General features: G+C 43.2%; 1 protein-coding gene across 5 annotated transcripts in view; it reads right to left on the minus strand.

Moving 5' to 3' along the window:
- Positions 1-556: 556 nt before the first annotated feature.
- LOC115105197 (dnaJ homolog subfamily C member 13-like) overlaps positions 557-27,975 on the minus strand; it is a 64,993-nt gene continuing 37,574 nt past the window's right edge. For 4 of the 5 annotated variants that reach the window (XM_065007165.1, XM_029626924.2, XM_065007166.1 and 1 more), the window contains 34 exons: positions 25,228-25,245; positions 21,962-22,044; positions 21,584-21,737; positions 21,370-21,473; positions 21,004-21,163; positions 16,182-16,346; positions 15,882-15,986; positions 15,475-15,677; positions 15,191-15,275; positions 14,664-14,818; positions 14,212-14,412; positions 13,824-14,025; positions 13,510-13,625; positions 13,308-13,386; positions 12,696-12,831; positions 12,194-12,378; positions 11,026-11,100; positions 10,570-10,689; positions 9,977-10,369; positions 9,680-9,793; positions 9,383-9,499; positions 7,416-7,593; positions 7,228-7,319; positions 7,057-7,156; positions 6,900-6,974; positions 4,958-5,070; positions 4,620-4,789; positions 4,489-4,531; positions 4,118-4,291; positions 3,731-3,910; positions 3,269-3,409; positions 2,848-2,991; positions 2,586-2,685; positions 557-1,729 (listed from right to left, as the gene is read on the minus strand). In XM_065007165.1, coding sequence (XP_064863237.1) covers positions 1,632-1,729; positions 2,586-2,685; positions 2,848-2,991; positions 3,269-3,409; positions 3,731-3,910; positions 4,118-4,291; positions 4,489-4,531; positions 4,620-4,789; positions 4,958-5,070; positions 6,900-6,974; positions 7,057-7,156; positions 7,228-7,319; positions 7,416-7,593; positions 9,383-9,499; positions 9,680-9,793; positions 9,977-10,369; positions 10,570-10,689; positions 11,026-11,100; positions 12,194-12,378; positions 12,696-12,831; positions 13,308-13,386; positions 13,510-13,625; positions 13,824-14,025; positions 14,212-14,412; positions 14,664-14,818; positions 15,191-15,275; positions 15,475-15,677; positions 15,882-15,986; positions 16,182-16,346; positions 21,004-21,163; positions 21,370-21,473; positions 21,584-21,737; positions 21,962-22,044; positions 25,228-25,245 — 4,578 coding nt within the window. In that variant the 3' untranslated portion in view covers positions 557-1,631. Of the gene's footprint in view, positions 1,730-2,256; positions 2,362-2,585; positions 2,686-2,847; positions 2,992-3,268; positions 3,410-3,730; positions 3,911-4,117; positions 4,292-4,488; positions 4,532-4,619; positions 4,790-4,957; positions 5,071-6,899; positions 6,975-7,056; positions 7,157-7,227; positions 7,320-7,415; positions 7,594-9,382; positions 9,500-9,679; positions 9,794-9,976; positions 10,370-10,569; positions 10,690-11,025; positions 11,101-12,193; positions 12,379-12,695; positions 12,832-13,307; positions 13,387-13,509; positions 13,626-13,823; positions 14,026-14,211; positions 14,413-14,663; positions 14,819-15,190; positions 15,276-15,474; positions 15,678-15,881; positions 15,987-16,181; positions 16,347-21,003; positions 21,164-21,369; positions 21,474-21,583; positions 21,738-21,961; positions 22,045-25,227; positions 25,246-27,975 lie in introns of all 5 variants that reach the window. The other variant, XM_029626926.2, reaches the window with a different exon arrangement.

A 27,975-nucleotide genomic window follows, 5' to 3' on the forward strand; every position in this document is an offset into this window, starting at 1 on the left:
GTGCAAAATTATTCAGCCCCCTTAAATTAATACTTTGTAGCGCCACCTTTTGCTGCGATTACAGCTGTAAATCGCTTGGGGTAGGTCTCTATCAGTTTTGCACATCGAGACTGACATTTTTCCCATTCCTCCTTGCAAAACAGCTCGAGCTCAGTGAGGTTGGATGGAGAGCATTTGTGAACATGATTGTGTCCCACTTGTTGATTCTTCACAACAAAAAAAAATACAGTTTTATATCTTTATGTTTGAAGCCTGAAATGTGGCAAAAGGTCGCAAAGTTCTAGGGGGCCGAATACTTTCGCAAGGCACTGTATATCTAACGTTAGCTAACTACAGAGAATATAACAAGACGTTGACATATTGTTAACGTTAGCTAGCTTATTTTGCTGTCAGTGACTATGGCGTTAGCTACAACATACTTAGCTACACAAGGGTTTGCTTGCTCTGTCGATGTATGCACTGTTGCTATACTCCACTCTGGTATAAAGTTTGACATTTCTCTTATTGTACTGTATATTGTTATTCACTCTTCAGTTTAATTGGCAATAGACAGACATTCTGATGGAAAGAACATTGTGGGTTCCCTTTTATTCTTAAAATCTTATGTACAAGTGTAACTTTTATTTATGTACAGTTTATATAGAAAGCTTATATACGTCATAATACATCAAACATTTCCCAATTGCACTAGTCTTTCACAGATGTATAATCAAAGTCAGTTCTTTCCAAATGTCTTAGCAGAGAAGCTCATTTCTGTTGGTAAAGTCCGTTATTTAGCTATAAATATTTAAGTGCTTTTTGCATTCTGGAGAAGGAAAATGACGTAGAAAAAGATTCTCAGCAGCCGCAGAAAGGGCAACCTTCCAATAGATAGTGAGCAGAGCAAAGTATGGATCAAGATCATCATGGTGAGGGTAAGACAAACAGACAACGAACGCACACATATAGCCACTTCAAAAAGGGCAGTCTTAATTCACCATAATTCTGTGAGTTCCTTCTTACAATTATTTTTTCAACCTTTTCCATACGACACCAAAACAACATACATTTATTAAATGTTTGCGATGCATGACTGTATGCCTCCTGTAAACAGGTGAGTGGAGATTAAAGTGTATATTTTTTCAGTCAGTGATCACATGTCCAGGCCAGATAGAGTACCCTCCTTCAGGACTGGGGGGTGTGAGGATGTGTGTGACCAGGCAGGGTAGTGAGACCAGGCATATGATGGAGGAAAGGAAGAAGAGAATGGAGTGCGAGACAGGTCAAAATTTTCATAGATCTTCAGTCTGTTTGTCTTTAAATCCACAAAAATTAAGAGTAAAAAATATATTCATATAAAAGTAAACTATGTGTTGTCTCATTGGAAGACACAAAGGAGCACAAAAACAAAAATCGAAGGTTGACAAGTTTTATAATTTGCTTTAAGACGGTTTTACGAAGACTGAGTGCTGTTTGGAGGGGGCGGGGGAAGGACCGTGACATTTTGAAGGTGTGGCGACGACGGACATTTTGGGGACAGTCCGATGGCCCCTCTCCATCCTCCCTCTTTCGTGGAACTGAGCAGTCTGAGCTGCAGCCTTGGAGCAGCAGATCAGTCTGGAGGGCTGAGCACTTCTCTCTCAGTCAGTCTTTCAGCCTGAGTCTCCAATGTCATTGTCCACAGGGGGCGGAATGCTGGGCAGCACTGTGGAGACGGTTCCTGCTGTAAGGTAGCCAGCGACTCCTGGACCTGAAGGAGACAGGGGATGAGAGACTGAGGAATGCTCAAGGCTGACCACTGAAATTGAATGCACAAGATGAGTGGTAAGGACTGAGGTCAACACTAGATTATCTGTTGAAGATGCTACATTGTGTGGTTATTATGTTACAGGGCTGGCGGTGTGAGAGGTGGTAGTGGAGATGGCATACGAGTATATGAACTATTGCTACTTAAACCATCAGCAAGCATATTGCCACTGTTGACTTTATTAGGGCCACTGTTGACTTTATTAGGGCCACTGTTGACTTTATTAGGGCCACTGTTGACTTTATTAGGGCCACTGTTGACTTTATTAAGGGCTTCCCCATCACTGGTTCAAAGGATTCCCTCATTGACTTGTGCTACAGTGATACAGCCATTGTGTTTTTCCAATCCATATCCGAAGATGAGATGTGTTTGGGAAAGTGGAAATGGAAATACTGAGCAGTGGCACAAGATGGAGGCCACAGGAAAAGGAGTGGAGGGAGGGAGGGTGGGGGAGCAAGGACAACGTCTACCTGCAGTCAGAGCAAAGAGAGGAGTGCTGGGAGAACCATGCATAGGAAACTACAGCCCGGTCCGCAGGGGGCTGCTGGCCGCCATGAGAGAGGGAGTGGACACACCTGAGTAAGAAGGAAACGTGGAGGAAGACAAAGGGAAAGAACAGGAGGAAGAGAGGAAAAGTAGGGAGGAGGGTATAAGGCTGAGAGGCACTAATTGAGGAGTCAGCAGCCACTAAGTGCTCAATGGAAGCATAGTAGAACGAAGGGATTCAGATTGGGCTCGTACAATGCCCCCTCTTTGTAGTGCTTAATATACTGTGTGTGTCTGTGGATTACATCCCCACCTGTGATGTACCCTGCAGTCTGGGACTCGGAGATGAACAGGTCATGCTTCTGGTCTTTGAAGGCACTCCACACAGTGGACCGATTCAGGATTTCATTCACCTGCAACACAGGACCTCTCAGACAGATAGAAGTGTACAGTAGCAGTGAGGATAGGATAAGATCAACTTTAATGTCCCGAGGGGAAATGACACACAGTAAGTACTGCAATATATTGTTGATATACGGATTGATATATTGATTGACATAGTCGTGGTGCCTAACCTGTTCTCCATAGTGCAGACTGCGTGTCATGGACTTGAGAGCCTTGACGATCTGAGCCTTGGTGGCCGAGGGGTTGTCTAAGGTCTCCAGTCCAATTCCTTCCAGTAGCCGCAGGAGGTACGGCACCAACTCCACTCGGAGGGCCTGTGTGTGCATGTAGGAACCCATAAAAACACTCAAATTACATGGAATAACAAGTAAAAAAGGGTCGAACGCAAGCACACCCTGTGTTTTCCCCTAAGGAATAAACAGGGGAAAAGAAATGTTGAGAAAATGTAACTGTGTTAACCTCAAATGCTACCCTAATCCCTATATAGTGCACTACTTCTGATCAGAGAACTATGGGCCCTGGCCAAAAGTAGTGCACTGCATAAAGAATAGTGTGTCATTTGGGACTCAACAAATGACAGAGATGAGCTACCTGAGACACGAGGTCTGTCTGCTCTCTCTGGAACATGCGGTTCAGCGCCTCACAGGCCAGTCCTGCCATGTCCGCCCTCATCTTCATCCCACTCATCAGAGGACCGATGGTCTCCAGAGACGCCATAGAGCGCACACATTGCTGCGCGCGCACATACACGTGTACACAAACAGACACACAAAACCACAGCATTAGACTTGCTATACACTTCTAAGTTTAACAAAAATAAATATAAAACAGATTTAGTGTACATGGGAAGATTGTTGACCTCATTACAATCAAATCAAGACTTTTGTAGACTCTATATGTAGTTAAAGTTGACTTGGTCGTAGTTATACAGCTACATTAATACATCAGCCAATCATAGCTTGCTAAACTAGCTTATGGTCGATCTGGTCACCCAGTCTGTCATATAGAATATCATCTCATGTTGTGGAAAGCCACCATAGACTGTGATCCCACCTCATTATCTGAGAGCACGTGGATGAGGCGGATAGAGCTCTTGGGCACGGCGTTGTTCTTGTGGGTCAGTGCTGCCAGGATGCGGTGCAGGTGTCCCAGGGGAGGGACCTGATCACACAGCTGTGTCTGGGTGCTGAACAAACACACTGCCGCTGTGGTAACTGTCTCCAGGGCCTCACCCTGTTGGAAATGAGCAGCGATGGTTAGAAATTGAGATGTTAGCGTACAAGCATAGAAGTGGATATTCTGTACAGGGTCTTTTATGAGATGACAATAGATATTTTCCTGCTCAGTTACAGGAAATGTGTATGTGTGAGAAATGTGCTTTAATTCACTCAGTGAGATAATTTCATGGTGGCAAGGATATGAATGTGTGGGTGTCCTCACATTGGGATTGTTAGTCTCAAATAGCTCAGTAATGGTCTCCAGGAGGGACACTAGAAACTCCCGGGGTTTGCGAAGCACCCAGCCCGGCTGAGCGATGAAGATACGCAGGAAGACTCCACCCACCGCCAGCTCACCCTGCCCGTCCCCGTACGCCACCGTGAACTCCTCTGGCAGCTGCAAACACAGTTAACATTGTAATATTAACACACCGTGTAATTAATGTGATTACTGTTGTTTACGCTGATTCCTTTGGGCATTTATCAGGTCACCTTATTCACTGTTTACTACACAGCTAAAAGTATTAGTAGCAAATAAGATATCCATCACATTTACATGAATATGGCTCCATTTATTGAATTGAATGAACTTACTCTCCAGCTAACATCAGGATTATCCTTTTGCTGCTTAAAGTGCCTGCAGAGTAAAAGGGAGAAAAACATGAGATAAAAGATACAAATCACATGGTCAATAAGAAAGAAGCCCAGAAAGAAAGTTTGCGTACTCGAGCATCATCTCCCGGACGGTGGTGGAGACGGTCTCCCGAGAGCTGTCGTTCCAGATGAGCTCTGGGTTCTCATGGGTCCCCTCAAAGATGTGCACCGCCGCCTCCGCGTTGTCCCGCATAGCGTCCATGAACACGCCGGGCAGGAAACGCATCAGAGTCAGACGCACCTGAGGGGGAGAGAGGGATAAGGATGAGGGAGAAAGAAAACAGGGCCCTAGCCAAAAAGTAGTGCAATATATGGTGAATAAGGTGCCATTTGGGATGCAGAGCTAAAGTATTCTCTACAGAGTGATCGCTCTCTTCCTATGGTAAGCCACGCAAGGATACGGACTGACCTTTGGCCCAACCAGCTTGTCTGAGGTCATCTTGGAGAAGAGCTCGGCCGTCTGGGAGCGCACCTGGGGGTGGGTGGAGTTACAGAAGAGGTCCAGTAGGTAGATCAATGCACCTGGAGGAAGACGAGGGAGGGCAGAGTTTGACATGAAAAATCTGTCCTACTTGTCCAAAGGACAAGTGGATAAAAAAGTTAAGCTCTTTCCTGGGATGATAAAAATAAATATGTCTATGGTTCAAAACGAACTCTGGGACAGTTCTGGGATGACACATCCAAAATTCATACAACCACATAAAAAAAAAAAATATGTAAAAAAGCAATGAGGCTGATGAAACAGATCAGACCAGTTAGCTTAAAATGTTGATCAAGTTTTATTTCTTCATATTATAAGCGCAACAATGTGCACATGGCTGTAGGCTACGCGCAAACGTTCCAAAATGCAATCAGAGGGAAACACCATTCTCAAAAGCGCACCGCACGCATAAGCAGTTTCAGCTGACAGATGAAAATATATGTTCGTAATTAAGAAAGCGGGGAGATCTAAACATGAATCAACTAACATTGGTTAGGCCTACTAATATGACTAGGATTTATGCATTTGGCTGTTGGACAATAAAATAACGAGAACATGAGAAAAATGCTGGTTTTTAAGGGCATATTAAGTGTTTGTAAATAATTCCCTCCACATTTCTATGGTTCCATTTTGGCTAGGCTACTGTGAAACAAGGTAAGACATGCTTCATAATATGACATAACATTTCCAGGTTTTAAACAGTAAGTTTATGGTTAAATAGTTTCAAAAGGCTGACTGCCTTTTGCAACACCGTACATAACCGTTCTGTTGTGACCATTTTATCTGAACGAACCTTGCCTCGAATATGTCGATAGAATCAAGCCTTTAAGATTAAAGTTGAACTATCCTTCATTATATTTGTAAAACATGACTAGCGTATAGCCTATATTTATGTAATTAAAGGGCTCAAAGTTTGGCTACATTTTCAGGCGTCTCCCTCCTGTCATTCTGACAACTTAAATCTATATTCTACTTGTCCAAAAAAAAAAAAAATTTTTAAACTTGTCTTCGACAAGAGGAAAATCGTTATTGTCAAACCCATGACAACAGATGATGATACAAGTAACTGCAAAATAGCGGAAACATTTGAGTAAATGAGGGATATAAAGTATAAAGCAGGGGCTTCCACACAGGTGGGGTTCCTGAGTTAATTAAGCAATTAACATCTGGTCATGTATAAAAATGCCCATTATTTTGGCTACGATGGCTGACTTTGAAAGAGGAGTCTCAAAAGGAGCATCGGAGGTTTAAAGTGTGTGTGCGTCTCTCAGTCATCAGATCTTAACCCAATTGAACACGTATGGAAGATTCTGGGGGAGAGCCGGAGAGAGCGTTATACACCACCATCATGGAGGAATAGTGTTGCATTCCTCCAATAGATTTCCAGAGACTTGTGCTGCTTTTAGACTAACACCAGTGTTACACTAGTATATACACCCTTATGTTATAGTAGGGAAATTGTGTTTAAAAAACTAGGACTGGCAGTGATGACTTTTAAAGTGCAGAATCAACAACAGTTGCTTTATGAGAAGGTGTTACAGTTCACAGTTAGCCATTGTTATGTAAATGAGAGCTGAAAAGTACCAGTGGCCTGGCTTTGGCCACCGGTAAGAGCTTGGCCCAGTGAGAGACAGGTGCCAGCCCGCATAGATGTAAACAGAAAAGTCTGACCCTTTTGGTAAAAAATGTAAATAAAAAAGGGGTAAATCCTGTATGGAAATGTGCCATTGTTGATTCCAAGGCGCATTGAAGCTGTTCTGGTGGCTTGTGGTGGACCAACGACCTACTAAGACACTTTATGCTGGTGTTTCCTTTATTTTGGCAGTTACTATAATACTGTATATTCAATAACAATCTGCATAATACTGACCCTTAGCCATAGCTTCTTTGACTATCTTTGTGTTGGAGGTCAACGCGTACAAGGTTTCCAGTACAAGCTGCCGGCCTGAAAGGAATACATAAAATCAGACAGGTTTTGAATAGTGTAGAAAGGAGTAGTAGATGAAGTAGGTGTTATGTGGTCTTACTGGAAGGCAAGGAGTGCAGCAGCACCAGTAGGTTGGACAGCACCAGGGACTCAGCGATGTTGGCCACACATTCCTGGTTGGAGGTGACCGTGTTCACAACCTTGGGGAGAAAAACAAAGAGTGAATGTGTGTGAGAGAGTGAGTGAGTGAGAGATGAGAGTGTCACTGTACCTCCAAAGCTATTTGCTGCACCTTCCCAGCCCCGTGAACCCGTAACAAGGAGAAGAGCAGCTTGAAATTGCCGATGCACTCGGTCTCCGAACCTGGGGTCAACACAGGTCACAGAGCACACGTTCAGGTAATGAAAAAAGCTAAGCATTTTTTTAAAGAATGAGCGGTGGTTGTATATTATACAGTACCTGGGTTGTTCTTAATGACGTTGCGCAAGGCCTCCAGGGCCATCTCAGCCCAGTGGAGCCTCTCTGCGTGCTGCTGGGACTCCACTTTGTTGCTCTGGGACATGGCCAGCAGGGTGGTGAGGTACTGGGCCTGGGAGCCCACATAGTCCAGCAGGCTGGCCGCAAATGCCTTGGGGTACTGGACCATAATCAACAGGGAGACATTGTTACAGACTAATAACCAGGCCTATAACATCTGATCTGATGTTTAAACTAAATATTTGGATGGTTATAACCATAGAAATACATCAAATTACTAGTGTTCTATTTAATTACATGGTTGTAGCTAAATACATACAGTACCAGTCAAAAGTTTGGACAGACCTACTCATTCCAGAGATTTTCTTTATTTTTACTATTTTCTACATTGTAGAATAATAGTGAAGACATCAAAACTATGAAATAACACATACTGTATGGAATCATGTAGTAACCAAAAAAGTGTGAAACAAATGATATATTTGAGATTCTTCAAAGTTGCCGCCCTTTGCCTTGATGACATCTTTGCACACTCTTGGCATTCTCTCAGCCAGCTTCATGAGTTATTCGCCTGGAATGCATTTCAATTAACAGGTGTGCCTCGCTAAAAGTGATTTCCTTCTTAATGTGTTTGAGCCAATCAGTTGTGTTGTGACAAGGTTGGGGTGGTATACAGAAGATAGCCCTATTTGGTAAAAGACCAAGTCCATATTATGGCAAGAACAGCTCAAATAAGCAAAGAGAAACGACAGTCCATCATTACTTTAAGACATAAGGTCAGTGAATACGGAAAATGTCAAGAACTTTGAAAGTTTCTTCAAGTGCAATTGTGATAGAGTGCTGCATCAGATGACTTGGCCTCCACAATCACCCAACCTCAACCAAACTGAGATGGTTTGGGATAAGATGGACCGCAGAGTGAAGGAAAAGCAGCCAACAAGTGATCAGCATTTGTGGGAACTCCTTCAAGACAGTTGGAAAAGCATTCCAGGTGAAACTGGTTGAGATAATGTCAAGAGTGTGCAAAGCTGTCAAATGGTGGCTACTGTGGAAGGACCACCAGAGGTGGCTACTGTTTGCTCCCACAGACAGTAGCCCAACCCGGCATGTGAGTGAAGGTGATCAGAGGCAATTAAGGCCAGCTGACGGTACTAATGAGCTATTCTCTTCCCCCTACAAGAGCGAGGAGGGAACTGGCAGAGGGGGTGAAAAAAAAAAAGTGTTTGCTTCTACAAAGGAGAGGACGTACCTTTCGGAAGGGAGAAGGGGACACACCACCTCTAGGGAATGGTCACCACGGATCCGGGCAACCACCCGAAGGGGGCTCTCCATGGACAGATCATGAAGGCGGTGACACACCCGTGATTTATGTTATAGTTTAAAGATACTCACCTTCTGTTCCTTGTTGTTGTGAAATGTGTTTTCCTTGGGATATCATCCTTGATTGTGTTGGAGTGTTTGAGAAGGAAAAATACCTCAATAGAGAACTTTGTTCAATTAAGAAAACTTGCTCTTGACAAGTTCATTCCACCTTTCCGCTTTAGAGCAACCTCCAAGTACTTGGTCCGCTCACACTACTTTGAAGAATCTCAAATATAAAATACATTTTGATTTGTTAACACTTTTTTGGTTACTACCTGATTCCATACATGTTACTTCATATTTTTGATGTCTTCTTTAACAGTATTCTACAATGTAGAAACTAAAAAGTAAAAATAAAGAAAAAAACATGAGGTGTGTCTAAACTTTTGACTGGTACTGTACGCATTACCAGATAATTACCTGCAGGTTTTCAGATATTACTGTGAGCTGCGTGAAGCAAATGGATTACCGTGACTGTGTGCTACTTAATGGCATGACAATGTTGTTAGTACCAATTTGATTGAACAATGTTTGACAGTGACGGGTATGGGGCTTGGTTTGACACTAAACTGAGTGTTGGGGCTCACCTCTAGAGGATAGGCAGGCTGCTCGTTGTAGACGCGGACAAAGACCTCGCCCACGATAAGCTCTTTACCATGGTCACTGAACACAAACTCTGAGCCAAAGCTCTTATCGTTATCCCCCTAAGACAGAGACACATTTCTATATACAGGCCTAATAATACACTTTTACAGTGATCATAACACAGATGTCCATTGCAGCATCCCAAAAGGACCCGGGTCAAAAGTAGGGCACTATACAGGGAAAAAGGTGCCATTTGGGACGTAGCCACATTCTAGAGTCAGTCCAAGTGCTCTGCTCACCCTCCTGATGTTGGCCTCCTGCTGTGCCTCTAGGAACTCCAGAAGCTCGGCCCGGGTCCCGTTGTTCCAGATCAGGTAAGGGTTCTCTGAGTTGCTGTTCAACAGCTTCAATACCTAGTATGACACACAGGGGAAAAGACAAGGGACAGCTGCATGAGTGAGTGAGTGTGTGTGAGCGAGCATGAAGTGTGGCATATCAGAGTATATCCTCAAGAGTGTTTTAACTAGTGGGTCTATGAGTATGTGTAATTGTGTCTAATCTACATATTCCCTTTCACCTTTTCCAATATCACTCACCTCTGCCGGTGCCCCCGACCCTAACCCCCTCGATATATAGGGTGTGAGCATGGCCGCCAGGCTCTTACGAATTGTAGGGTTCTCCGGGGGTTGCCCCTCCACCCCGTTAGTCTCCACTACACCTCCATCTCCAGGGGGTGGGTGTGTCGGGGCGTAGCCCCCCAGACGACTGAGGGCCACCAGGCTGAGCTTGGCCAGGCTGTTGGCCACCTCCTGCTGGTTGGTGTCCTGGCTGGTGGCCACGCCGCTCTCCTCCAGCGTGTAGTCATAGTTGAACAGATGCACCAGGAGGTGCCAGAGCACGCCGGCATGGTACAGGTGCGTCTGCAGGAAGTAGTCCACGGCGAAGGAGCTGACGCACTGCACGGCCAGTGCCGCTGTCCGCTGGAGACCCTGAGAGAGAGAGAGAGAGAGCGAGCAAGAGGATAAGAGATGATTGCTATCAATTGAAGGTATGTGCTCACATTTAAAATGCCACTTTTTGGAAGTATAAGTTGGTGTACTTTCTGCATTGGATGACAGAGTGGTATCTCATTAGTACATACAGAGCCAGAGATAGAAGGTGTTGTTACATGATTAAGTAGAGGTCTCACCTTCCCATAGTAGAGTATGTGACACAGATCCCTGATGATGTTGGGCAGCTCGATGATCTTCTCCCGGCACTCCTCAAACTGAGCCGCTACACTGTAGCACTTACACACCTGGCCACACACCTAGGAACAGACAAAATAACACAGCCCATTAACGACACTGAACAGTAAACACTCATTTCCAGCCTGACATGTATGGGTTAGAATACAGTGAAATTAGTGTGACAGAGGGATGTTTGTGTATCTGGTGTGTTGTTAAATATATATATATTTTTTTAAATGTGATTTTACACTTTATTCAGACAGTAAAGAAATTAGAAGGGGAGACAGGCAAGTGGGATAAAGAATAGAAAGGGTAAACACAAGGCTTGAATCCTTGTCTCCGGTGGGGGAATTGTATATAAGACGTGCCAGGGAGTGTTACCGCTCCACCACGGCCTGGCACTGTGGTGGTCTTACTTGAACAGCCATGTCATCAGTCTTGCTGGAAGCGGTTAAAACAGCGACACACCGGGATAGGGCGTCCAACAGAATCTGGTGGAAATGGGAGAGGGATATTTTTGGTGGACTATGTTATACACCAGAAAAGTATAAATGTAAGAATGTCGATCACAAAAGGTGAACATTGTTGCAATATCTGAATTGTATTTCGTCTCGGCAAGACGGAGCTGCTCTTCCTCCCGGGGAAGGACTGCCCGTTCCATGATCTCGCCATCACGGTTGACAACTCCATTGTGTCCTCCTCCCAGAGCGCTAAGAACCTTGGCGTGATCCTGGACAACACCCTGTCGTTCTCAACTAACATCAAGGCGGTGGCCCGTTCTTGTAGGTTCATGCTCTACAACATCCGCAGAGTACGACCCTGCCTCACACAGGAAGCAGCGCAGGTCCTAATCCAGGCACTTGTCATCTCCCGTCTGGATTACTGCAACTCGCTGTTGGCTGGGCTCCATGCCTCCATACCTTCCCAAGTTCTCTCACGTCACCCCGCTCCTCCGCTCTCTCCAGTGGCTTCCAGTTGAAGCTCGCATCCGCTACAAGACCATGGTGCTTGCCTACGGAGCTGTGAGGGGAACGGCACCTCAGTACCTCCAGGCTCTGATCAGGCCCTACACCCAAACAAGGGCACTGCGTTCATCCACCTCTGGCCTGCTCGCCTCCCTACCACTGAGGAAGTACAGTTCCCGCGCAGCCCAGTCAAAACTGTTCGCTGCTCTGGCCCCCAATGGTGGAACAAACTCCCTCACGACGCCAGGACAGCGGAGTCAATCACCACCTTCCGGAGACACCTGAAACCCCACCTCTTTCAGGAATACCTAGGATAGGATAAAGTAATCCTTCTCACCCCCCTTAAAAGATTTAGATGCACTATTGTAAAGTGGCTGTTCCACTGGATGTCTTAAGGTGAACGCACCAATTTGTAAGTCGCTCTGGATAAGAGCGTCTGCTAAATGACTTAAATGTAAAATGTATTTATTAGCGCACACGGTTTCAAAACGTAGCAAAATGTTTTGCAACGGAAAATGAAAAACTAACATTTCTTATTGGACACCTCCCTGTTATAGTCATTTACTTCCATTGAATATGACCCTGATATGTGAACAGCCAGTAGTGTTGTTAGTTTTACCTCAATGCCGCGTTCTCTGCGTAGTTCCTCAGCGTTGAGGGCAGAGCAGTTGACCGTGTGGAAGGCCAGCTCGATTGCAGCTGGGAGCAGGGGGGAGCTCTTGGAGAACAGCTGCTCGTCACCCGTCTCCATGGTGATGGTCTTGATGAGCATTGGGTAGCCGGCGTACTTGTAAGGTTCCAGTTCTGTCGACAAAGGATAACAAGAGCTTGCCTTAAAGGGATAGTTCACCCAATTTACAAAACAACATATTGGTTTATTTGGCCTGTAAGCAGTCTATGGACAAGGTAAGATAGCAATCCAATCCTTTGGTTTTATTTACATGGCCACCGTCTCCAAATGCTAACCTTTTAGCATTTGCGTCCAAAAACCAATGCAAGTTAATATGCCCTGACATTATAATTGTTGTCTGTTTTTATGTCCAATTCACCTTAATACCATTAAAAAAAATACAATACTACAGACAATGCAGAATGATGCAGAGAGTATTAGAATGTCAGACCTTGTTTGTGTCTGTTGAAGAGGATGCTCTGGGCTTTGAGGATGAGGATGATGTTCTCAGGGTCGGGGCCATCAATAATGCGGGCCGACTTGGTGCACAGGAACTCATAGGCCTTGTTCACCTTCTCAAACATGTCCTGAACACACAAAGAGACACAGCCATGAACACACACAACTCTGAACAATGAAAGTAAATGCTCCAAGACAGGAGGGGAAAACTGCTCAAACTCTGATGATAATAGCTATGCCCCAAATGGCATCCTAATCCCGAGATCTGTGGTCACTTTGAGTCAAAATGGACGCCGAGATCCACCGCTCAGATAAAAACATGACTTAAAAACATAAGCCTATGCAACATAATACAATTAAAAACTGTTCTGTAGCAACGGGGTTTGTGCAGTAGGCTATAGGCCCAATACATTATCACTGCATTTTGGCTATGCTTGAAGTGCCCTACATTGTTGTTATTCTCAGACCATTTAAAAATTATATTTCAAAACTTGTGGTATATGATCAAACTGGTAATAGAACAGTTGTTGTATTACTTGTAAGGCACAGCCGAGTGGGCCTAATTTAAAATAAATTGCTTTGCAGCAATGGTAAGGTAACATACCCTGCCCTCTGGGTTCTTGTCCGGATGGTACTTCTGTGCCAGTCTGAAGTAGGCCTTCCTGATCTTACTCTCCTCATGCCTGTGGAAAAACAATTGTATAACAATCAGAAAATCTAAAATATTCCATCTACAGAGTACCAATATACATCTTGTAGAGGGAAGGGAGAAGCATATTTATCTTCATATATGAATGGCCACTTACTGTCCCTGACCCTTGGGCAGGATGAGGACTTCGTAGGCATCATCTACAGACATGGAGGGAGGCTTCTTCTCCACTTCCCTCTTCCAGGCCTCCAGGGCATCCTTCAGCAGCTTCACCTGCAGGGGGCAGAATACAATAGAGACCAATGATGATAGCACTATTAGGGTCTCCATCCCTTTCATATACACTTTTAGTATAGGTGCTGCAGTCAGAAACTCTTCCAAAACACACTTTCATTTGTCAATCAGCCTCTCACAAGCCCATTCTACCATCATATAGTTGCACGCACACACGCACAGTTAACATCAACATACGGGCTCTCGGATGGGCCAGTTCGGGAAGCGGTTGGCGTCACACAGGTGCCGGAGGTAATAGATGTTGCAGAAGAGCTCGTTGTCCAGCTGGGGGAAGCTGACCACGGGGATGGGGCAGTACTGGTAGAGGGCCCGCGTGTTGCTGTACAGCCGTGGGCTGAAGTCGGCCAGATGGGCCGCAATCTTCTCTATCATCAGCCGCCTGGGAGGGGGGGACGAGGCAGATGTGTAGATGAGAGAGAGAGAGACTTGTTCCAAAAACATTCCTTCAACACCCATCTGGTCCTTCTAATCCGGTAAAAAGAAAACATTGGGGATAGTGCCTGAGATTTGATTCCAGACTGTGCAAAAGACCATCAAAGGACAATAACAGCAAGCTTGTGTCTACCTCATCTCACTGCTCCAGATGGCCTCTGGCGTGTCAAACTCTCCAAGGAAGATCTCGGAAAAGCGTTCTGCCTCGTAGTTTTCCAGGTAACACACCATGGCCTCGGGCAGGACCGGCCCCAGAACACTGCGCTGCACGATGTCTGTACCTTTGGCCTCGTCTGACTTAAAGGCCTGCTTCAGGTGAGTGTACTTCAGGAACCTAAAGGAAACCACAAGACATAATGTAGGCCAACAGAAAAATCATTAAAAACACATGGATGGATAGACACACACACACACACGAAGTCGGAAGTTTACATACACTTATGTGTGAGTCATTAAAACTTATTTTTCAACCACAAATTTCTTGTTAAACTATAGTTTTGGCAAGTCGGTCATGCGTGGATCGTAGTGTGTGCGTGAGTGTATGACATGTGTGTGTGTCTGGTTGCATCTCTCCACCAGTCTGACCTGGCCACAGGCAGCACATTGGAGCCGGTGTACATCATGATGAAGAAGAAGATGCCGGTGAGGTAGAGGCGTTGCAGGTTGGGGTTGTCCTGCATCACCAGGTACAGCACGTTGGCCACCTTCTCTACCAGGATGGGGTCAAAGGTCAGCAGCAGCTGATTGGAGAAGGGAGGAGGAAATAGTACACATATCATTACATTTTATTTAACCAGGAAGTGCCATTGAGGTCAGAAGACATCTTTCACAAGGGAGACCTGGGTCTACATTTAACTCGGTACATTTCAGGGCTCGTAATCATAAAGCGTTTCAGAGTACGAGTACTGATCTAGGATAAGTTTGACCTTTTAGATTATAAACAATGGAGCGTGGTACCTGATCCTAGATCAGCACACCTTATCCGAGATCCTTTATGAATACCAGTCCAGCTGGCTAAAGTGGTAGGATAGTGATTTGAATGACAACCAAACATGTGAATGTTATTAACTATGGGAGGGAGATGGAGCTGATAATAAGTTGTTTTCACTCACCTGGACAATGTGAGGGAGGCAGGTGTTGTCACTGATCATTCTCTTGATCTTGGGTAAGGGACGAATAATGGCATTGTCCTGGTCCCTGGGGAAAGACCGAGACAGACTCACACTTTAAACTGAGTTTCAGTGAGAGACAAAATGAAAGAGGATAAAAGAGGGAGAAAATTAAAGTGAGAATGAAAGAGCAAGAGGGGGAATGAAAGAAAGAACGAAAGAAAGTAAGAGACATTGAGAGAGAACAGAAGTGGGGAAAAGGAGATAACTGATGATCTTCTCCCTACCTGCTGGGGTAGTAGGAGCACATGGTGATGAGCATGTTGAGGATGAGCGTGGCCAGGTCTGTTTCGTTCATCACTGCCTGCCCGCTGGCTAGCAGGCACCACTTGAGCTGGGGGATGGCATGCAGGGGGCGCCAGCTGTCCATGCCCTGGGCCCAGCACCGCGTCTTGGCCGTCAGCACTCCTGTGTTCCAGAATTCCTGCATCTGGAGCGGGGGGGCACATGCATGTGTTGTCATAAAGATATCATACTTAGGGATAGTTCACCCATGTTACAAAATGTACCTTTTCATGGAGATACCAACAAAAAAACTAATTAATGCAACTGGATCCAGATAATCAGACCTAAGAGCTTTCTTTTGAAGTAGAGCTAAGCATTAGTCTGGGTTTGGCATTCAATAGAAACATACCTCTTCGAAGCTAAAGGGGCCCCTCCTCTCTTTGTCCGCGTTCCCAAAGTACCACTCCTTCTCGCTCTCCCTCTTCATGTCCGCCCCGGCCTCGATCACATTGCTCTGACAGACATGTTATTAGCATGAAACCAGACAGACTGGCCTGTTACTGAAGCATATAGCTGCCAAAATTCGAGTTGAATTCCAACAGCTATACGCTTCAATCACCTGTAACTGTATCAAAACATAACTTTCGATATGTGATGAGAAGAATATGCTACCATTTGGGTGTCAGACAGGGCAGCGGTGAAGACCTACCTGTAGTGGGACGGTGGCTCGGCTGGTGTGTAGGTGGGCCAGGGTGAGCAGGTCCACTAGGATGCGAACTCCATTGGAGTCCATCACCTCCTTCACATTTTTCTTGTTGAGAATGAGTTTGTTAAGGAAAAGGATCAGTCTGTCTCGTTCCAGTTTGTCTGTAGACTGTAAATACAGAGGGGGAGAGGGAGGAGTTACCATTTCAGAACTGTGCCAAAAAAAACTGACAGTATGTGTGTGTGGCTTAGACGGCATATGTGTAATATGTCGAGTTCCCCTGTATTTGGGAGGGGAAAAGCTGTGTAGCCTATTATCAAAATGTTTTAATCATGTATGGCTGTTTTTTTTTTTTAAATGTAAAATCATTTTACCCCCTTTTCCAATTTCGTGGTCTCAAACTGTTAGTAGTTACTATCTCGTCTCATCGCTACAACCGTACGGGCTTGGGAGAGACGAAGGTCGAAAGCCATGCGTCCTCCGAAACACAACCCAACCAAGCCGCACCGCTTCTTTAACACAGCGCGCATCCAACCCGGAAGCCAGCCGCACCAATGTGTTGGAGGAAACACCGTGCACCTGGCGACCTGGTTAGCGTGCACTGCGCCTGGCACAGGAGTCGATGGTACGCTATGAGACAAGGATATCCCTACCAGCCAAACCCTCCCTAACCCGGACGACGCTAGGCCAATTGTGCGTCGCCCCACGGACCTCCAGGTCGCCGCCCGCTGCGACAGAGCCTGGGCCCAAACCGAGAGTCTCCAGTGCCCTAGACCACTGCGCCACCCGGGAGGCCCCATGTATGGCTGTTTTTTTACACTATGGCCTAAAATAAATAAATTAATGGGCAGAACATTATAATGTATATATAGGAATTTGATCAGTTAGGCATACGGTTCATGGAAAAATATTCAGATCTGGTAAAAGGCCGACATTTGGTCGTTTTAAATAGGCAAAAAAAATAATTAAATAAAAGACTCTTTGGAACATGACTATAGAAATGGAAACATTGTCATTTCAGCAGATGATCAACATCCATTTAGGGATATTGGATCCAAAAACATAACTGTCGTCACTGGTGGTTAGTGCAACATAGTGCAGGTAATACATTCAATGCAGTATTAGCCTTATATTTAACTAATGAACGATGGGTTATTATATATACACATACATACATAACATACATACATGGGGCAAAAAAGTATTTAGTCAGCCACCAATTGTGCAAGTTCTCCCACTGAAAAAGATGAGGCGCCTGTAATTTTCATCATAGGTACACTTCAACTATGACAGACAAAATGAGGGGGGGGGGAAAATCCAGAAAAATCACATTGTAGGATTTTTAATTAATTTATTTGCAAATTATGGTGGAAAATAAGTATTTGGTCAATAACAAAAGTTTCTCAATACTTTGTTATTTACCCTTTGTTGGCAATGACAGAGGTCAAACGTTTTCTGTAAGTCTTCACAAGGTTTTCACACACTGTTGCTGGTATTTTGGCCCATTCCTCCATGCAGATCTCCTCTAGAGCAGTGATGTTTTGGGGCTGTTGCTGGGCAACACGGACTTTCAACTCCCTCCAAAGATTTTCTATGGGGTTGAGTTCTGGAGACTGGCTAGGGCACTCCAGGACCTTGAAATGCTTCTTACGAAGCCACACCTTCGTTGCCCGGGCGGTGTGTTTGGGATTGTCATGCTGAAAGACCCAGCCACGTTTCATATTCAATGCCCTTGCTGATGGAAGGAGGTTTTCACTCAAAATCTCACGATACATGGCCCCATTCATTCTTCCCTTTACACGGATCAGTCGTCCTGGCCCCTTTGCAGAAAAACAGCCCCAAAACATTATGTTTCCACCCCCATGCTTCACAGTAGGTATGGTGTTCTTTGGATGCAACTCAGCATTCTTTGTCCTCCAAACACGACGAGTTGAGTTTTTACCAAAAAGTTATATTTTGGTAAAAATTGATCCCACAGTTGATTTCTTCAAACCAAGCTGCTTACCTATTGCAGATTCAGTCTTCCCAGCCTGGTGCAGGTCTACAATTTTGATTCTGGTGTCCTTTGACAGCTCTTTGGTCTTGGCCATAGTGGAGTTTGGAGTGTGACTGTTTGAGGTTGTGGACAGGCGTCTTTTATACTGATAACAAGTTCAAACCGGTGCCATTAATACAGGTAACGAGTGGAGGACAGAGAATCCCCTTAAAGAAGAAGTTACAGGTCTGTGAGAGCCAGAAATCTTGCTTGTTTGTAGGTGACCATATACTTATTTTCCACCATAATTTGCAAATAAATAAATAAATAAATCCTACAATGTGATTTTCTAGATTTTTTTTCTCATTTTGTCTTGTCATAATTGAAGTGTACCTATGATGAAAATTACAGGCCTCTCATCTTTTTAAGTGGGAGAACTTGCACAATTGGTGGCTGACTAAATACTTTTTTTCAATATATCCACATAATTTCCCCCTCTCATGATGCCATCTATTTTGTGAAATGCACCTGTCCCTCCTGCAGCAAAGCACCCCTACAACATGATGCTGCCACCCCGTGCTTCACGGTAGGGATGTTGTTCAGCTTGCAAGCATCCCCCTTTTCCCCCCAAACATAACGATGGTCATTATGGCCAAACAGTTCTATTTGTGTTTCATCAGACCAGAGGACATTTCTCCAAAAGGTACGATCTTTGTCCAATGTGCAGTTGCAAACCGTAGTCTGTCTTTTTTTAATGGCGGATTTGGAGCAGTGGCTTCTTCCTCGCTGAGGACTCGTTTTACTGTAGATATAGATACATTTGTACCCGTTTCCTCCAGAATCTTCACAAGGTCCTTTGCTGCTGTTCTGGGATTGATTTGCACTTCTCGCACCAAAATACGTTAATCTCTAGGAGACAGAATGCGAGACAGGAGGTCTACAATGTATTTTCTGAGGTCTTGGCTGATTTCCCCATGATGTTAAGCAAAGAGGCACCGAGTTTGAAGGTAGGCCTTGAAATCCATCCACAAGTACACCTCCAATTGACTCAATGGATGTAAATTTGCCTATCAGAAGCCATGACATCATTATCTGTAATTTTCCAAGCTGTTAAAAAGGCACAGTCAACTTAGTGTATGTAAACTTCTGACCCACTGGAATTGTGATACAGTAAACCGAAAGTGAAATAATCTGTCTGTAAACAATTGTTGGAAAATTGACTTGTGTAATGCACAAAGTAGATGTCCTAACCAACTTGCCAAAACTATAGGTTGTTAACAAGAAATTTGTGGAGTGGTTGAAAAACAAGTTTTATTGACTACAGCCTAAGTGTATGTAAACGTCCCACTTCAACTGTACATACATACATACCAAATATACACACACACGTTCAAAAGTTTGGGGTCACTTAGAAATGTTCTTGTTTTTGAAAGAAAAGCTAATTTTGTGTCCATTAAAATAACATCAAATTGATCAGAAATACAGTGTAGACATAGTTAATGTTGTAAATGACTATTGTGGCTGGAATCTGCAGATTTTATATGGAAAATCTACATAGGCGTACAGAGGCCCATTATCAGCAACCATCACCCCTGTGTTCCAATGGCACGTTGTGTTAGCTAGTTTATTATTTTAAAAGGCTAATTGATCATTAGAAAACCCTTTAGTTAGCACAGCTGAAAACTGTGCTATACAACTGGCCTTCTTTAGACTAGTTGAGTATCAGGAACATCAACATTTGTGGGTTCGATTACAGGCTCAAAATGGCCAGAAACAAATAACTTTCTCCTGAAACTTGTCAGTCTATTCTTGTTATGAGAAATAAAGGCTATTCCATGTGAGAAATTGCAAAGAAACTGAAAATCTCGTACAACGCTGTGTACTTCTCCCTTCACAGAACAGCGCAAACTGGCTCTAACCAGAATAGAAAGAGCAGTGGGAAACTGAGCAAGAATACATTAGAGTGTCTAGTTCGAGAAACAGATGCGTCACAAGTCCTCAACTGGCAGCTTTATTAAATAGTACCCGCAAAACACCAGTTTCAACGTCAACAGTGAAGAGGCGACTCCGGGATGCTGGCCTTCTAGGCAGAGTTCCTCTGTCCAGTGTGAGTTATTTTGTCCATCTTTAATCTTTTATTTTTATTGGCCAGTCTGAGATATGGCTTTTTCTTTGCAACTCTGCCTAGAAGGCCATGTCTGACAAATTCTCTAAAACGACATTGGAGAGAAATGAAAATTCAATTCTTTGGCAACAGCTCTGGTGGACATTCCTGCACTTAGCATGCCAATTGCACGCTCCCTCAACATTTTTGACATCTGTGGCATTGAGTTGTGACAAAACTGCACATTTTAGAGTGGCCTTTTACTGTCCCCAGCACAAGGTGCACCTGTGTACTGATCATGCTGTTTAATCAGCTTCTTGATATGCCACACCTGTCAGGTGGATGGATCATCTTAGCAAAGGAGAAATGCTCACTAACAGCTTTTTGTGCCAATGGAACATTTCTGGGATCTTTTATTTCAGCTCATGAAACTAACACTTTATAAGTTGCGTTTAAGTATGGTTCAGTGTATAATGATTACATTTAGTTATTATGCATTAGCCTACAAGGTATATATTTTAGATTGATATAAAACTGGTATTTTATTAGATAGCCTTCAGCTTTCATATAGTGAGTTTCCCAGCCAAGCCAACCCCCGCCGATGTGTTTTTGCGGGGCCAAGCGTGCACTGCAATTGAGTTCTCTTTGGCTGAACCATTCATGCAAAAATGTTGAGCTATAAAGCTTCAGTTTGCTATACTGCTTCGGCTATACTGCTTTGGTTTGTCTGTGTCAGCACCACTGACCCGGTCCAGCATGCCCATGATGTACTTGGTGTCAGTGAAGGGGCCAATCTCATTGCAGCACTTCCCATAGACGATAGTGAGGGCCTGTAGGCACAGGCACTTCATGGTGACTTTGGGTGTGAGCAGGAAACGGTGGTAGAGCTCATTGAAGAACTCATACCTAAGAGAGGGAAACAGAGAGAGAGAGCACGAGAAAGAGAGTGATGTATGGACGGAGGAATATTGTGATTGAAACGTTTACTTTGGAAAAATGTAACAATTGAAACATTTTAAGTTATGCCTTTCAATTGGATTCAAGAGCAACATTGTCATTAGATGGCTTAGACATTAGACGGCTGATCATGTCGTAGGTAGCGGATATCTTACGATCTCTTGATGGACCTCGACTCGTCCGTCTGATCCTCTTCCAGCAGCAGACGCAGGTAATAATCACCAATCTTGATCTCATCCGAAAGGCACTCGTACTTGACCTGCAACACACACACACGCAAAAGCACACAACCCACACACACGTTAGCTACCAATCCACATGCTGTGTGGATTAATGATCATATCATCGTAATTTGGTTTGAACCATGACCTCAAACTCCTGGTGGTTCCAGGAAATGACGCTAGCGTTGCCCAGCTCGCGGTCTACACCAAAGGCCCTCATCTCTCCCTCCAGAGCATCCCGCAGCTCCTCCCGTGTCTTCAGGTTCCAGATGAGGTTGGGCCGTGCGTGGTCCAACTGGAACCTGCGACAAAGGAGAACCAGAGATGGGACTACTTATCCAAAACCAAAATCAATCACTTTTCATGCATTGATTGAATTTATTTCATAATTTAAAGTAGAAGGCTGCTCCAGATGGAGAAACATTTATATACATGAAAAATGATTGAGGGCAAAACACAATTAAGCCTATACTAGTAAGAGACAGTAAGGAAGCCATTTTGTGAGTATGTGACCAAGTGTAGCTACCTGTAGTAGAAGAGCTCCCAATTGGCTTCAATCTTGATCCTTTGTCTCCTCTTCCTCAGAATGACAGGCTTTTGGTTGGGGTTCTATAGAAGAGCAGCCAAGAACAATGTCAGTCAGTCACTACTACACATTCTCTCTGGGTTGTTGGACAACTGCTCAACATGAAAGGATAAGACAATGTGAGTGGATGCCATGATTATGACACCAGTCACACCAGCGTTCATGGTAGCCTGAGTGCCAGTCTTTTTGTGCTATCATGCCAACTCCCTGTCACTCATTGTCATACAAAATTGTCATGTTTGGCTTGATAATGACAGTAATGGAGTTGGCAAGGGCACATACAGATCTGGATCTAGACTACGTTAAAAAAGGTACAACAGTCAAACAGATGATAGATAAAAACAAATACGAAGGTATGGCATGTATTGAATAGTGATGGGGGAAAAATATATAGTTATATATCGGGATATTTTTTTATTTGATTTTTGTGACTAAATCTTTATACATTTTTCTTGTTGGGGGGGGCTACATGCACAATACACAAATTGATATAATTGAATAGTTAGCGTGCATCAAAGAGCAAAGCGGTCATCAAGGCATAGGGTGGCTACTTTGAAGAAACTCAAATATATTTTCATTTGTTTAACACTTTTTTTTGGTTACTCCAAGATTCCATATGTGTTATTTCATAGTTCCGATGTCTTCACTATTATTCTACAATGTAGAAAACTGTACAAATAAAGAAAAACCCTTGAATGAGTAGGTGTGTCCAATCCTTTGACCGGTACTGTATATCTATTCCCAAATATTTAAAATGGGAAACGATTGGGATTCCATATGTCTTGAGGCAGGAGGGCAGATTTGGTTAGATTTACTTGAGATGGAGCTGAATTTGTCTATGATCTTCAAAACGTTTGGGAGGGATTGAGGAACACCTTACTAATATTGAGTTGCGTACCCCCCCCTTTAACCTCAGAACAGCCTCAATTCATCAGGGAATAGACCCATGTTGATTCCAATGCTTCCCACAGTTGTGTCAAGTTGGCTGGATGTCCTTTGGGTGGTGGACCATTCTTACTACACACGGGAAACGGTTGAGCGTGAAAAACTCAGCAGCGTTGCAGTTCTTGACGCAAACTAGTACACCTGGCACCTATTACCATACCTCGTTCAAAGGCACTTAAATATTTTGTCTTGCCCATTCATCCTCTGAATGGCACACATACACAATCCATGTCTTACTTGTCAAGGCTTAAAAATCCTTCTTTAACCTGTCTCCTCCCCTTCATCTACACTGACTGTAGTGGATTTAACAAGTGACATCAATAAGGGATCATAGCTTTCACCTGGTCAGTCCATACATGGAAAGAGCATGTGTCCTTAATATTTTGTATACTTCGTGTATAAATGAGATTTCGTGATCTGCAGAATGGAGAGATATTGGTGCAATTACTTTCGATTTGTCGAATTGTCAGGCTCAGGGGCTCCATAGACAAAAATAGCAGAGGTGAGATGGGATCACCTTGCCTGCAACTTCTAGTTATTCTGAATGGAACAGAGCAGGCACTGCCTGTTATTACTATGTCTGAGGGATTGGCATACATAATTTAAAATCATATTAATGAAATTGGAGCCAAGTTCCATATTATCCAACACCGATCAAAGATATGACCATTCTAGTCTATCAAATTATTTTTCTACGTCGAGAGATAGAACTGCCCATGGAGCATTGGTTTCTGATGAAGCATGTAATGGGGGCTGTCTTTTTTGAACAAATACGCTTTGGGGACAGGACGACAGAATTTTTGAAAATTGTTTCATATCTGTGTTTATCACAGATAGAGAGCGATAGTGAGCGCACTGGGTGGTGTCATGAACCTTTAATTTTTTTTTTTTTTTTTAATAAAAGCTAAATTAGTGCTGTATTTACGCCCCTTCCAAATAAACCTTTGTGAACGGCTGTGTTTATCATTTCAAGTAACAGTGGACCTAATTGGTTCCAACATTTGAAATTGACCTCAGGCGGAATAACGTCACAACCAGGTGATTTGCCTTTATTCATGTTATCCAATGCCCCTTTGAGTTCATAGAGAGAGACTTGTGGGCTCTCAAGCTGGCTTCCTCTGTTGAAAGAAGAGGAGTTCTTATCTCTTTAAAAAGAAGACTTGATCTGACTGGATTTACAAACAGAGGTGTACAATTTGTTCTAGAAAAGGGAGAATCTTCGGTTGATTAATTTAGGTTCTGATAGTAATTCACCTGTGACAGATTCAAGTGGCAATATCCGCTAATTGATCATTACTGCAAAGCTTGTTTGACAGTAGACAATATTATTTTTGAAGTCAAGTCATATTGACAATATCACAATATTATTGGCTGTTGGCTATACCTGCCCCTACTCCAGTGCTTTTCCTTCATAACTTGTTCCCCATCTTTTTTTCTTTAAATAGGGAGCCAATTCATTTTCAGCACTTTTATTTCCATGACTGATTAAAACTAGTTCTCGCATGGCTCTATTTTGTCCCTCTGCAGCAGACATATGGTGAGTAAATATGTTTGAACATCTAATCTCAATAAAATCACAGTATCAAATCGCAATACATTTACTGACCAGATCAGTCACTCAATATAGTCTTCGTTCACAGTCACTGCTCTCTTTGTCTGTTCCTAAGGCTAGAACTGAGATGGGGAAACAATCTTTCTCCCATAATGCCCATTCATCCTGGAACATGCTTCAGAAGATTTTAAAGTTAGGGCAGTTAGTGTCCTTGCCTGTTTTTAAGACTCTGATCGACAACGCTGTTTGTGATAACTGCAGTTGTTTCTAATCTTCAATTGTAATCTTTAACTTGTGACACTGTCTTTTGTGTGTATTCTGTATTTTTATGTAACGTTTTATGGACACGCTGCTATTTCCCTGTTTTGCCTTCTTGCCAGGTCACCCTCGCAAAATAGGTTTAAAACCTCAATGGGTTTTTAACCTGGTTAAATAAAAGGTTAAATAAAAATTTTAAAAATCACAAAAATGTTTTACTGTATTGATAAATTCAAATGGACGGACAACGTTTAATGTCACTGACCACCAGGTGAAAAATACTATCATGATAACAAACACCAACAAAAACACAACCTTCGGCATAAACAGTGACAAAATCGAAATACAGACATGGGATCACAAAACATAATGTGTTGCATGAGCTCTAAATGATTGACAGGTAAGAGGGGGAGGGGTCAAGAGGGAGGATGAGGGGGTCAGTTCTACTTACCAGGTTATTTCTGTCCTGCTGCATTTCATTGACAGCCGAGAACCAGGCAAGAGAGGGAGCATGGGGCAAGAGACAGAGAGAGATTATTGGTCCTCAGTTGGATCAAACAGAGATGCTTCTCAATGGCGTTAGGTCAAAGGTCATCTGCATCATAATCCAAATCTTTATCGACAAAAACAGTCTCCAGTCCAGATTTACCCACATTTTTATCAAATTAGTAAGATTTAAATGCAAATAATAACAGTTGTGGTAGTGATTTGAGTGTTTTGTGGTGATTGTTTGGCAAATAAAAGTCCATTCAATTATTGATTTGAGCTGGGATCACCTATACCCAGATTAACCTCTCTGGGATATGTGGGACGGTAGCGTCCCACCTGGCCAACATCCAGTGAAAATGCAGTGCGCCAAATTCAAATAAATTACTATAAAGATTTTACTTGGATGAAATCACACATTCAATATACCAAATGAAAGCTACACTTGCTGTGAATCCAGTCAACGTCTCACATTTCAAAAATGCTTTACGGCGAAAGCAAACGATGCTATTATCTGAGGATAGCACCCCAGTAAACAAAGAGAGAAAAGCATATTTCAACCCTGCAGGCGCGACACAAAACACAGAAATAAAACATTCATGCCTTACCTTTGACGAGCTTCTTCTGTTGGCACTCCAATATGTCCCATAAACATCACAAATGGTCCTTTTTGTTAGATTAATTCCGTCGATATATATCCAAAATGTCCATTTATTTGGCTCGTTTGATCCAGAAAAACACCGGTTCCAACTTGCGAAACGTGACTACAAAATATCTCAAAAGTTACCTGTAAGCATTGTCTAAACATTTCAAACTACTTTTGTAATACAACTTTAGGTATTTTTTTACGTAAATAATCAATAAAATTGAAGACGGGATAAACAGCGTTCAATACAGGATGATAACAAAGTGTAGCGAGCATTTCTGGTCACGCACCTCTAACAGTACACGTCAAATTACCCTCGTTCTGGATGGCCGTACTTCTTCATTACACAAATTAAAAACCTCAACCAATTTCTAAAGACTTGACATCCAGTGGAAGCGAAGCCCCTGCCTTAGAATTCTAGATTCCCAATGAAAACCCATTGGAAAGAGAGTGACCTCACTAGAAAAAAATCCTGGATGGTTTGTCCTCGGGGTTTCGCCTGCCAAATAAGTTCTGTTATACTCCGAATCATTCAAACAGTTTTCCAAACTTCAGAGTGTTTTCTATCCAAATCTTCTAATAATATGCATATCCTGGCTTCTGAGCCAGAGTAGCAGGCTGTTTACTTTGGACACGCTTTTCATCCGGATGTGAAAATATTGCCCTCTGCCCCAAAGAAGTTAAGAACAAATTCGTATTTGTTACTCCGTACGACGCTGGGCCAATTGTGCTCCTCCTTATGGGACTCCCAATCACGACCAGATGTGATGCAGCCTGGAATCGAACCAGGGTCTGTAGTGAAGCCTCTAGCACTGAGATGCAGTGCCTTAGACCGCTGCGCTACTCGGGAGCCCATGGCTAGCATATGCACTGCTTACTTCATGTGTGGTGTCTCTGCGTGTCAGAGGGATCCACAGAAATCTTTTTTAAAACCTCTACAGGATCGGTAGGTCCCCCGCTGGACAGTTGAGCTAACGTAGGCTAATGCGATTAACATGAAGTTGTAAGTAACAAGAACACTTCCCAGGACACAGACATATCTGATTTTGGCAGAAAGCTTAAATTCTTCTTAATCTAACTGCACTGTCCAATTTACAGTGAAATAATACCATGCTATTGTTTGAGGAGAGTGCACAGTTATGAATTTGAAAAGTTATTAATAAACCAACTAGGCACATTTGGGCAGTCTTAAACTTTGCACGTACACTGCTGCCATCTATTTGCCAAAATCTAAATTGTGCCTGGACTGGAATAATACATTATTGCCTTTCTCTTATATTTCAAAGATGACAGTACAAAGAGAACAAAAATGGTTGGTTTTTTCTTTGTATTATCTTTTACCATATCTAATGTGTTATTCTCCTACATTAATTTCACATTTCCACAAACTTCAGAGTGTTTTCTTTCAAATGGTATCAGGAATATACATATCCTTGCTTCAGGGCCTGAGCTACAGGCAGTTAGATTTAGGTAAAAATTGAAAAAAAGATGTGGATCCTTAAGAGGTTTTAAAGTGTAATGACTTCTACTTTGGGAGACTAAGTGTATGAATGATGCCCCTGAGTGAATAACACAGTGAGTTATGGTGACAGAATGTAATGCAAGCATTTACAGTAACATAGTTAGTGTAACAAATTACAAGTTAGGACTAATTTGTGTCATTGAGTAGAGTAGACCATCTGACCGGGTCAGTCATTAACAGAAGACACTCTTTGTCCTCCTGTACGGGACACAGCTGCCTCTGCTCTGGCTTCCCTTCAAATCTTTAATCAAATTATATCAACTGGGCCACGACGCTTCCACAAACCAAAGTTCACCTATCCTTAATAATTTGGCATTTTCCTGGGATTTTCTCTCATCACACTAGTTTTTCTTAGTCTGCTAAGATAAAAAGGAACTTATTAGTGCATATTCTGAATGAGACAATTTTTAAAGGCTTAATGCAACCGCTGTGTCAGATTTTTTTTTTACTTTACGGAAAAAGCATAATCTGAGAGCGGCGCTCAGAGCCCAAACCAGCCAGAGAAATATCCACCATGTTGGGTAGTCAACATTAGTCAGAAATAG

This window comes from Oncorhynchus nerka, linkage group LG22 (assembly GCF_034236695.1).
Source record: "Oncorhynchus nerka isolate Pitt River linkage group LG22, Oner_Uvic_2.0, whole genome shotgun sequence".
NCBI classification, from domain to species: Eukaryota; Metazoa; Chordata; class Actinopteri; order Salmoniformes; family Salmonidae; genus Oncorhynchus; species Oncorhynchus nerka.